The sequence below is a fragment of the Dioscorea cayenensis genome, chromosome 18 (genome assembly GCF_009730915.1).
Source record: "Dioscorea cayenensis subsp. rotundata cultivar TDr96_F1 chromosome 18, TDr96_F1_v2_PseudoChromosome.rev07_lg8_w22 25.fasta, whole genome shotgun sequence".
NCBI lineage: Eukaryota > Viridiplantae > Streptophyta > Magnoliopsida > Dioscoreales > Dioscoreaceae > Dioscorea > Dioscorea cayenensis.
Window position 1 is genome coordinate 21,450,335 of NC_052488.1, and position 11,823 is coordinate 21,462,157.

Here is an 11,823-nt window from a genome sequence, read left to right on the forward strand (position 1 = left end):
AAATTATAAAATATTATTCTTTTGTTTTCCTTGAAATATTATTTTTTTTTCATTTTCCATATAGAATGTAATACTAAATAAAAGTTGTTTAGATAATTTCTCAACAAATACTAAAAAAAAAATTCAGGAAAAATTTCCGATTCCATATACTAATATGCTTTAACAAAATTAATGCCACTGCATATTTTTTATTAAGAACACCATATATATATATATATATATATATATATATATATTTGTATTTCTCATATCTTTATGTAATACCAAATAAATATTGTTAAATTTTTTTAACAAATATTTAAAATTTTTTAAAAAAAAATCCACTTTTCAAAATATATTTGTTTTCATTAAAAGATTTTCACTATTAATATAAAATTAATTTAATGCTGTTAATGAAATTAATTTAATGCTGTTAATGAAATTAATGACATTAAATCTTTTCTATTAAGAATATCATATTTAATATAAATTATAACTTAAAAAAAGTTTTTTTTTATTTTTAAACCTCTTTGGGAGCTGATTATATAATCACTTTAAATACATGTATCGATGAATTATTTTAATTTTAAATTCAATAGAAAGAATGAGAATACAAGCAAAAACATATATTTTGTTAATTTTTATTATTAAAAACAAAATATAAAAATAAACATATTTATACAGCACCCAAAATCAAAGCAACATGTTTTTTTAGCTTGAAGGACCAACTGCAAATTCTATAAGAAATTTCCAAGTTTTAAGCAAAGAATAATTTCTCAACATTTAACAAATTTCTTCAAAATTTTACACAAATGTAACTATTTTTCCATGATTTATTTTTTCTAGTGGAAAACCGTCGTTCAGTGGCGCGCTATACCTCGCTATTCTCACCCCATCTTTTTCCTCCCGTCGCGCCCCGTTCCCTCTCGATCCGGTGGCGATGGCGCTCAGATCCGGAGGTCGGAAGATCTCCTTCGACCTCCTCGCTGGTGATATCTCCGGCGATGGTTCTCCTTCGACCTCGTCTCCCCAGCCTTCAATTCTCGAGAATGGGGCCGATGATGTCCCTCACGGCCGCCGGAAGCGGCGAGCCAAGGCATCTAGGAAGAAGAAGCGGCCGGCATCTGATTCCCCGTCAATTTTGAATCACATCGATCCGTTCATGCCAGAGAACAGGGCACTGTGAGGAGGAGATGGGAAAGGTGGTGCCGGAGAGCCGGTTGACGGTGGAGACGATATGCGAGAGCACGGTGGTGGAGAAGCTGGAGCACGAGATCTCGCAGACGAGTCATGTTTCTTATGTGGAGCTGAGGCAGAGGAATTTGGCGAATGGAGGTCCAGGAGATGAGGCGGTGAAGGAGGAGCCGAGCAGTAGCGAGAGCTCAACGGGGCAGTGGAGGCCGGAGGCTAATGTGAGGATTACTAGATTGGAGACCGAGGGGTCCTTCGATTGGAATAAATTGCTGGCAAAGGATCCCATTCTATTAGGAGGTCAGTTCCTGCTATCTTCCTTGATCCTTATTCTTATTGATAATGCTTTATTATTTGAACCATATCACCTGCGAACATATAGATTTTTTTTTTTTTTTTCAATCTATGGATGGAACACTTAGTCTGCATTTTATGCTCAGAGTCCATTATGCTTGGCTCGATTGGTTTGCAGAGTGTATGATCCGTGCCAAATGTGAGTTTGCTGATGATTGAAATCAATTCTTTCAGGGCTTTATTGGTATAAATCTCACCAGGTTGAATTGTGTTGTATGCTCTAGTCATAGAAGAAGATAAATGATCACACTCGATGAATTTCTAGGTGATAGAAGACTGCACATGCAGTGTAAAAACTGATTCTCTGAGCAAGAAGATTTTATCTTGTGTGTTGATAGATTACATGTTGAATTATTTAGGAATATGTATAATTAGAGTTTGAAATGCAATGTGAAACTTGAATCTCTGAGCAAGAAGATTTTAACTTACGTTTTGATAGATTATGATTTGCCTGATTTAGGGATATGTATTTGCTGTCCTAACCATTGGTATTGGGTTACTATGAATGCTTTTCTTCATACTTCAGTTCTGTGTTTTTTCAATCTTATTGACTTGGTTGAGCAGTGAGCCTGGTTATAAATACATGATAAAGACCGACAAAGCTATTGTCTCCTTGTAATGTAGTAAGTATATGTTGAGCTCAGTTTCGTGGAACACAATATTGAGCAACAACTTCTTACATCCATTTGATATATATATATATATATATAGAAGTCTTGAGCAATTATTTGTGATACATGCACGCCAAAGTCCTGTTTGTGAAAATATGAAGAGCCAAAGTTTCTTGTCTGCAACTTTTGTTATTCTAAATCATTATCACCAAAAAACTAAGTTGAGAAAAGTTATCCTCAAAAGGGTCAAATTGCCATTCCTAGAATAATTCAAACAACTCAGTTTGACTTGAATAACCATTCTAACCATTATCATGAGTATAAATCAAGTGTTTGAAGGAATTTCATGTATTGATGAATTGTCTTACACTTACTGTTTTTGCAGAAGTTTCGTATGCAGAAAGATCTCCTTTGAGATACTTCATCAGAGAAATCTATAGTGGCAATTCCCTTAGGAGCACCATATCTGTTGGAAATGAGAAGAAAAGACAAAGGGTCTATAACACTATGTTTCATGTGCCATTGAGATGTGAACGGGTATGCTTGTGCTTTTACTATTTCTTTTGGTAGGAATGATTTGTGAGGATGGAAAATTGATGTGGCCATTTATCATTTCTGGCTTTTGATGACAACTTGAGTCAATTACTTGTGCTGCTTAAAAAGCATCAGTCACTTTGTCTGCTGTAATCATTCTTACTGAATGCTTACCCATCAAGCAACTGGCTGTGTCACATTTATAGAAATTTACTGCAGTAATATCCTCAAGCTTCAATCTAGTAGGAATATATGCATACAGAATATTGAAAGGAATTGGATTACTATGGATTATAAAAAAGAAGGGGAGGAATTTATTTATTTCTTGTTAAATGTCTTGGCAATGTTTAGTTGTGAAGTTGAATATTGTTGTTGCACTGATCATTATATAAATTGAAGTATTCTGTTTAATTGTTTATGTTTTAATAAGTTTACAACATTTTTCTTAAGGAAGGGGACCTCTGACAGTCAATATTATTCTGCAGCTCATTCTTGCTGGCTTTTTTGTCTGTTTGGACTCATTTTTGTCACTGCTTACACTTATGCCGGCAAGAATAATAATGACTATATGGAGCTTTTTGAAGACGAGGTGAGTTGTGAAATGCAGTATGGGTTATTTGAGATGAGGCATTTTTTTTTTCTTTTTTGGCAGTGTTTCATGGACTTATGTAATTAACAGAGCACTTTTTTATGCATGTTATGGTTGAAAGTGGTAATTATGTTGACCTGTTTGAACCCAGTTGCGCATGTAGAAATACCTGATTGAAGAAGCAATTGATATTGAAAATGTTGATGACAATTTATTATGTATTTTGCAATTCAATGAGAGAACACACACTCTATAAATGCATAATAATGTGAAGGAATTTCTCTGAATATCATTCTCAAAAATTTAATTGCCTCATACAGTTGTAATTATAAATATCAGAATCTGCATACATATATATATATATATATATATCTCACAAACTATATGGGATTGCATTGGTGTGGGTGCGAGCAACGGGTAAAGTTAGTATTTTAATCAAGTGTATTTGTAACAGACAGTTTCAGAGACCAAATGCTGCTGAATTATCTGATTTTGGTTGTTTCATCATTTTGATTTTGGGTGTTACCACTCTGCAATTGACAGGTACTGTATTTGCTTGCTGCTTCAAGATTCTGTTGTAGTTCTTTGATCTCTGAAATTGGACATTTATCAGTGATTTATAGTATGTTGATATCTTATATGGAGCAATTATTTTTCTTTGGAATCAATGTTGTTCAACAGATATCAGCTTAATATATCATTTTATACGTGGGCAAGGTACAATCAAATTGTATGTGGTGTACAATGTATTAGAGGTCAGTGATATAAGCCGATGCTAGGTCAGTGTACTTCTCATTGTGTTTTTTTAGTTCAGTTTACCTATCTATTCACATTTATGGCAGATATTTGATAAACTTTGTCAATCTTTTGGGGAAGATGTTTTGCAAGTTCTATTTAGTTCTGCTGAGGGGTTGGCGAATTCTTCTTCGGATAACATGACGTTTGAATTGATGAGATTCATTCTTGATGAAACAATAGCTATCATTGCATTCAATATCCTTTACTAGTTGTTCTATTTCTGTTTTTGTTTCCTTGGATGCATTATATGAAGTTATCCTTAACCAGCCAAACTTGTGCATTCTTTCATCTTATTGGCTCAAGCAGTCACATTGTCAACCTGCATTGTTGCCCACAATAATGCTTTACTTGCATTACTGGTGTCAAATAATTTCGCAGAGATAAAAAGCAATGTTTTTAAGCGTGTCAGCAAAGATAATCTCCGCAGTTTGGTATACCATGGTAAGTTGCTTTCCTCTATGTTTTACCTACTTAATTTTCCTGATTGCTGTGGAAGGGAATCTGCAGTTTTCTTGTTGTCTTTTCTCATTTTAGCTGTGATCTTGCCAGTAAATGGTGAATTTTAATGTGATCCAAAACAAGCAAGAAAAGGATGTATATCTAAGTACTAAAAGAATGATCTTTCTCTCACTGTGCCATTGAAGCACAACTCTTTTAAATAAGAGAAAGGTTAGAGTTTTCTAAAGTTAACCTAAAAGACATCTGAGCCTTATACGGCAAGCATGTATTTTTACTTTAGCAATGAAGACTTGATAGCATCAATATGAGCATGTTTATCTGACATAAATAGATTTAAGCTGTTGCATATAGTTGCTGTTACACATAATTATCTGTTGATTTAGGATGTTTGCCTGTTGATTCTTTGCATAATGTGTCCTCAAGTTATTTACTAAAATCACAAGGTTGAGGTTGAGTTGGGCTTTCTGAAGTTTATTGTTTCTATCTTTGCTCATGCATCATAGGTTTCCTCACCATAATTTATATGACTTATGGTACTCTTTCAGATCAATTTGGGGTCACTTATATAGCAAGTTTCATGGAATTGCCTGCTATGTACCACTTGCAATATTTTCCAATTAAGGTCATATAAATGGGCTCAATTCTATACACTTTCCCAAATGATGAGCCTAAAGGATGAGATTCATTATTTTTAAGACACATTGGTTTTCATCCTTTAGTGGTCATACACATCAAACAGGACATAATGTAAGAGTTTGAATCAAGTATGTGGATTTTGTTTCAACACATTGTGTTTGTCTCATTAAGATTATTCATAATAGGTGGCAAGAAATTGCCCGGTGAATATATTTCATTATGCTGATTTTTTTATGACAGATATAGTAGAGAGGTTCCACATCACAGCTTTTATGCTGTTTGTCTTAGCACAGAATCTTCTGGAGGCTGAGGGGCCCTGGTTTGAGAGTTTTCTTACAGTAAGCTTCTCACATTTAACTAATGACTAATGAGCATTCTATCTATTACTAGATGCATCTAAATCATTGCTTGTCTCATGCATCATATTTTTGGGGCGATAGTCTAATTACTTTCTATTTCAATATTAGAATGCTCTCGAGGTTTTCATGTGTGAAGTGTTCATTGATATGATCAAGCATTCATTCCTTACGAAGTTCAATGAGATCAAGCCAGATACATACTCGGAGTTCCTGGAGGATCTTAGCAAGCAGGTAACTTTTCAATCTGAGTTTATTTATTGTGTCTACATCCGGCTCCCCTAGTATTAACTGCTATACTTTGTCTTTCATGGTTATTCACTTTACTCCGTAGCCTTTAGAGCTTCCTCTCTCAAGACGCTGACATTTATTTTTATTTACTTGTTCAGACTCTAAATGAGAACCCTGAAGACCATCGCAAAAACCTTACATTCATTCCTCTTGCTCCCGCGTGTGTGGTATGTTGTACAGTTATAGCAAATCAGCTCACTTTTTGTGTCACTTGTATTTTATGTTTAGACCTCTTCTTCTTTACCTCAAATGTTGCAGGTTTTTCGAGTAATGGCTCCAATTTATGCGACCCTTCTTCCCTCTGGGCCACTTCTGTGGAGATTATTCTGGATCATTTCCTGGTCTGGTCTGACATACATCATGCTTGCCATTTGGAAGGTATTAGTCAGCTTAAGCCTCCGGAGCCTTGCTACCTGGTATCTCAATCAGCGTTTGGAGAGAAAACAACATAAGGACTAATTCGTGGTTGTTATACACAAATCTATTCTCATCAATGGGCTCATGGTTCTCTCTATTCATCACCGCAGCAATGATGGCTTTAATAAGATGAGATACAGCCACCCGGTGAGTACATTTTTGGCCTAATGTTCAGATGAAGACCTGATGGCAGCACTACACAAAGAATATTGTGTATTCCATCAGATTAAGCCTCATTCAGCCATTTTTTGGTTACTACTCTCCTTCTCCTTCTATCAATGTCACACCAAATGCCATGAAAGTGTGGTGTTATAGTTATATTTTCTTAAAGCAGCTTAATAACCCAAGAGGCTGATCTGGTCAATTGCAAGTCATCCATCTCCAGTCTTACAAACGGAGCATCTTTTCCAGTGCTTGATTTCAAACATCTCAAAATAGTTTACTGTTCCTTAGATCCAGGTTTTGTTTCTTTTTTCTGGAAAATGCTCAAGTTGTTGTTTTTTCAGTCCAACCTGCTTTGGCTTTGATGTATTGTGCAACAGTTTTCCATGCTGATTGTATTATTTTATAATGCTTGCTTCTGACGAAAAGACATTTCCATCTCGCATTCAAATGGCAAGAGGATGGAAATCAAGGTAAGACCTTTTTCTTTTATTGATTGCCATGTTCCAATGCAGTATTGATATGTAAACCCACATGCTTTTTTCCCATGCATTGCATCACATTCGAACTTGCTTTGCTTTTAGACGTGTCAATACTATCATAAATGATAATCCTCCATGGTTCATTGTTGCATATTATTTTTTAAGCATTTTAAGGATCAAGTTCAGGGAGGAGCCTAATTATACACCATAAGACTGTTATGTGTATTAACTCTAATACAGAGATGCTCTTTTCTGCTTTTTTGCTTGCATATGTAATTAAAAATGGATAAATGCTCATATATCTATGTAAAAAAAAACCGTAGCAACTTACATATTAATTATTTTTATTTGCTTATATGCTCTAGGATTAAATCAAAAGTTTATAAAAGGATGAGAATCATGAGATTACCTATTATTCTCTTCTTTCGATTCAATGCCAACCTACCCCCAATATTAAACCCACTAGTCCATATGAATAACTTTACTCAAACCACAATTGACGCTGCACCATCCATCTCAGACTCTGACCTCCTATAAACTATAAACTATATATATATATATTAATCTCACCATAAACAGCCAGCAACTCCCAACCTCACTCCCCAGTTCCAAAACTCCAACCATGGTCATAAACTCAACCCACAACCTCCTCTTCCTCCTTCTCCTCCTCCTCCTCTCCAATCTCCTCACCTTCCTCCTCTTCTCCTCCCCATCATGCCCTTCCATCCCATCCCAACCTTCACCTCCTTCACTCCCACCAGAGTTCCTCACCTTCACATCCCCTCAACCTCTCCCCTTCGGTCACAACCCCAACTTCGACTCATCCACTCTCCACCCCCCCGTCGGCCACTCTTGCACTCTCTTCCTCCCTGACCTCCTCCGCTTCTCCTCCTACCCCATCAACGGCTCCTGCCCGGACGACGAACTCCTCTCCCAAAAACTCCTTCTCCGCGGCTGCGAACCCCTTCCCCGCCGCCGCTGCCGCCCTCCTTCCCCTCCCAACTTCCCAGAACCCTCTCCTCTCCCTCTCAGTCTTTGGTCCACCCCTCCTGACTCCTCCATCCACTGGTCCTCATACTCCTGCAAATCCTTCTCCTGCCTCATCGCCCGCAAACACCTCCCCAACTTCGACGACTGCAAGGACTGCTTCGACCTTTCCGGCCGTGAACTCTCTCGCTGGGTCACCCCCTCAACCAACCCTCTTGACTTCACCATCGACTCCGTTCTCTCCTCTAAACCCCCCGGCACGATCCGCATCGGCCTTGACATCGGCGGTGGCTCTGGCACCTTCGCTGTTCGCATGTTGGAACGCAATGTCACTATCGTCACCACGTCCATGAACCTCAATGGCCCGTTTAACAGCTTCATTGCAGCGCGTGGTGTTGTTCCTTTGTACGTGAGTGTGTCTCAGAGGTTGCCTTTCTTTGATAATACACTTGATATTGTGCATTCCATGCATGTTTTGAGTAACTGGATTCCTACGACGTTGTTGCACTTTATTATGTTTGATGTTTATCGTGTGCTGAGACCTGGTGGGGTTTTTTGGTTGGATCATTTTTTTTTTGTGGAGGATCAGATGGAGGTGTATGTTGGGGTTATTGAGAGTGTTGGGTTTGAGAAGGTGAAATGGGTTGTGGGGAGGAAGCTTGATAGAGGACCGGAGATTAGGGAGATGTATATCTCTGCTTTGCTTGAGAAGCCGCTGAAGAACTCTTGGTAATGGTACAATTATTTATGGTCCTTATCTTTTCAATTTTAATTAGCTCATGGATATTGATCAAGCCAACACAAGTGTAGAGTAGAGGGATGAAAATAAAGGAATGAGTTGTAGAGAACTGAAGAAATTGATTCATGTTTGAGTTATTTCACAGATGGCATTTGTGTTTAATTACTCATGCAAGTGGTGTTTTTATATATATATATATATATGAACTTGTTATTATTATTTGGTGGAAAAGCTTTTTAAACTAATCAGGCACCCATGTGGCGGGTGGGAACTGGGAAGGGATAGTGCGGTTTCCCCTAACTATATATCCTGTTTATTTTAGTCATTGAGCTTTAAAAATATTAAAATATTAAGCATGAGCTCTTCTAGTCTCTATTTAATATATATACATAGATAGTGTTTATTTTGTCAACTTTGCTAATGAATTTTGTTAGTTTTGAACATCTCTTCACTGTCTTAGATTTTTTTTAATATATAATATATAGATAAATCATCTTCAAATTTTCGATTGAGTGTGTTGTTTCCTATTTTTTTTTTCAATGAATTATGATTTATATATATTTATTTTTTTAAAAAAATCATCTTAATTATTTAGTCGGACTTGAATCCGACATTTTATTTAGGAGGAAAATGAATGGAAATGTAATCATTATTTTAAAAATTAATCAAAAGATCTAGTGATAATACTATTTATTTTTCCTAAATAAATAAATAAATAAATAACGCAGGGCAATCCTTCATTACCCATGAATCTAATTTCTACTTTGTCGAGGGTTTTACTGAGAATTTGGCTGTCTTCCCAACTGCCAAATTCACAGCCTTAATCCATGGCGAGACGCCATTAATGCCCAAACGATGCTCCTCCTCCATGCTCCTTCGATCTCTCTCCTCTCGCCTCTTCTCCACCACCACCACCTCCTCCTCCTCCTCCTTCCTCTCAATCCTCCGAGAAAACCATTCAAACCCTAATCTTGAGCTCGCCCTCTCTCAATCCCCACTCCCTCTCTCCCCCTCCACCATCCAATCCGTCCTCGACTCCATCCCTTCGCTTCCCATCCCAGCCCTCCGCTTCTTCATCTGGGCCGGCCTTCACCGTTCCCACCGCCACTCCGCCTTCGCCTACGCCGCCGCCTCGCACTCCCTCCGCCTCCGCATCCACCCCGAAGCTCTCGTCCTCCTCCTCGACTCCTATCGTCGGAACTCCGTCCCTGTCTCTCTCCGAACCTTCAAGATCATCCTCAACCTCTGCTTCCATTCCAACCTCATCAGCCCCGCACTCTCCCTCTTCAACCAAATGCCCTCCTTCGGCTGCCACCCAGACACCCCATTCTTCAACACCGTGCTCCGTCTTCTCGCCCACAACCTCGAGACCCATCACGCGAGCCTCGCTCTTAAGCTGTTTGATGAAATGCTTGCTTCGGGGCTTCGCCCCGATATCGTCACTTACGTTCTGGTAATCAAAGCGCTCTGCGCAGCCAACCAGGTCAGTGAAGCCTGCGGCATTCTCAGCCAAATGCGAGCAAACGGGTGCTCACCGAACAAGGTCGTGCTTTCCGCGTTGTTCGACGGGGCTTGCGCCGTTGGCGAGTTTGATAAAGCAATGGAAATTCTAAGCGAGATGGAGCATGCTGGTGACCCTGCTTGCTTGCCAAACGTTGTGACCTACACCTGTTTGATGAAATGGCTCTGTGAAAACAGCAAACTAGAAGACGCATTGGGGGTCTTAGACCGAATGAAAAGCAACAATTGCCGGCCAAATAGAGTCACAGTGAGAACTCTCCTCGCCGGGTTTTGCAGCCATGGCCGAGTGGGTAATGCCTATGAATTGATCGACAGAATGGTTGGAGAAGGGAGTATTTCCAGTGAGCAATGTCATAGTTTGCTAATCATGTGTTTGTTGAGCATTGACGATTGCAATGCGGCCGAGAGAATTATGAGAACGATGCTTGAGAAGGGCCTCAGGCCGGATGCTCCGGCGAGCAATTCGTTAGTAAGGGAGCTGTGCTCGAAGAGTAGGTTTGTCGAGGCGAACCAGTTGTTCAGTGAATTGGAGGTGAATGGAGTGTTGTGCTTTAGTTCAGATGTATACTGTAAGATTTTAGTTGGTCTTTGCAAGCATGGTTACAAAGATGAAGCATTGGTGATGGTTAGGAGAGTAGTTGAGAATGGAGTTCAGGTTGATGTTGCTTGTGCTAATGCTGTTGTTGAGTTGTTGAGAAGCATTGGTGAAGATCATTTGGCATCAGAAGTAGTGAATCTAACTGAAGTTTCTCCAAAATTGAAGGGAGATTTGGATGTGCAAGAACATCATCTTCATGTTTGATTCTTGTTTGTGCTAATAGACATGGTTCACTCTTAATTATTATGGACTCCATCAAAATCAATGGAGAAAGAGAATCATCGTCGTCATGTTCAAGAATGTGAAGGAGTGTGCACTTGTTGTTTTGTTTATGACGTCAAATTTATGGGCACATTGGTTTGCCCTGAGGATTTTGTGCCATAAAATTATTAGACATTGGATGAGGATTGAGAATAAAGTGTGAAATTTAATCTATATGAATAATATTTATCTCTTCTGTTTCTTAATTACCTTAAATAAAAACATAGGCCAAGAACGTGTTTGCATTGAGGAAACGTGTAGGCAAAACATGAAAAAAGAAGAAGAAGAAGAAGAAGAAGAAGAATAATGTTCTGTTTGACCATTTCCATTCCTTCTTTTTCTTTCTTTTATTTTACCTCTATTTTTCAAGAATACAAAAACCATGATCTAGTGTCTGATGTCAATGTCATAGCGTGTATCATGGACATGGACATAATACTATTTATTCCGATTGACCCAATGCCATTTTTTTCCTCTCCCAGAAATTCATTGACTTTCCTTTTTCTTTTTAGTTTATCAGTCATATATTTTGGCTTGGAAAAACTTAAATTTTCAAATTAAAACTTATTTTTGTCCAAATCTAATATTAATGAAACTTAGGAAAATAAGGGGAAAATAATAATGTTCAAAACTGGGTGTACACGTGGCAGCATATGATTGGCTGAAATAATAATATTCAACTGTGGAAAATAAAATCAAAGTCGTTGCGAGGAAAACAGAAAAACACAATTTTTCATTCGAGCGGTCCTTTCGTCTCGGTCGGTGTCGCTATCTTGTGGACCCTAACCCTAATTTTCTGGGATCTGAGGTTCGATCTTTGGGTTTTCTCGCAGATCTGAGCATCAATTTGGAATCCCT

The 11,823-nt window shown here is 38.2% G+C and overlaps 3 protein-coding genes across 3 annotated transcripts; all 3 read left to right on the plus strand.

The window, feature by feature from the left end:
* Window positions 1-858: 858 nt before the first annotated feature.
* Window positions 859-6,822, plus strand: LOC120282590 (protein POLLEN DEFECTIVE IN GUIDANCE 1). The gene is made up of 11 exons (XM_039289428.1): window positions 859-1,470; window positions 2,521-2,672; window positions 3,155-3,258; window positions 3,713-3,801; window positions 3,940-4,013; window positions 4,101-4,251; window positions 4,330-4,497; window positions 5,392-5,489; window positions 5,619-5,741; window positions 5,897-5,965; window positions 6,057-6,822. The coding sequence occupies exons 1-11, from the start codon at window positions 1,173-1,175 to the stop codon at window positions 6,255-6,257; spliced, it is 1,527 nt and encodes a 508-aa protein (XP_039145362.1). The 5' UTR covers window positions 859-1,172; the 3' UTR covers window positions 6,258-6,822.
* Window positions 6,823-7,462: 640 nt separating this feature from the next.
* On the plus strand, window positions 7,463-8,728 carry LOC120282555. The gene has a single exon (XM_039289387.1). The coding sequence runs from the start codon at window positions 7,482-7,484 to the stop codon at window positions 8,577-8,579; it is 1,098 nt and encodes a 365-aa protein (XP_039145321.1). The 5' UTR covers window positions 7,463-7,481; the 3' UTR covers window positions 8,580-8,728.
* A 625-nt stretch (window positions 8,729-9,353) lies between these two features.
* Window positions 9,354-11,147, plus strand: LOC120281762 (pentatricopeptide repeat-containing protein At5g47360). The gene has a single exon (XM_039288459.1). The coding sequence runs from the start codon at window positions 9,430-9,432 to the stop codon at window positions 10,906-10,908; it is 1,479 nt and encodes a 492-aa protein (XP_039144393.1). The 5' UTR covers window positions 9,354-9,429; the 3' UTR covers window positions 10,909-11,147.
* Window positions 11,148-11,823: the final 676 nt, after the last annotated feature.

Bases quoted from the DNA above. Each gene is read 5' to 3' on its own strand.
- LOC120282590 (XM_039289428.1), top strand. From the start codon at position 1,173: ATGGGAAAGGTGGTGCCGGAGAGCCGGTTGACGGTGGAGACGATATGC. The intron at 2,673-3,154 runs GTATGCTTGTGC...ATTATTCTGCAG, and splicing joins TGCCATTGAGATGTGAACGG to CTCATTCTTGCTGGCTTTTT. The intron at 5,490-5,618 runs GTAAGCTTCTCA...TTTCAATATTAG, and splicing joins GGTTTGAGAGTTTTCTTACA to AATGCTCTCGAGGTTTTCAT.
- LOC120282555 (XM_039289387.1), top strand. From the start codon at position 7,482: ATGGTCATAAACTCAACCCACAACCTCCTCTTCCTCCTTCTCCTCCTC.
- LOC120281762 (XM_039288459.1), top strand. From the start codon at position 9,430: ATGCCCAAACGATGCTCCTCCTCCATGCTCCTTCGATCTCTCTCCTCT.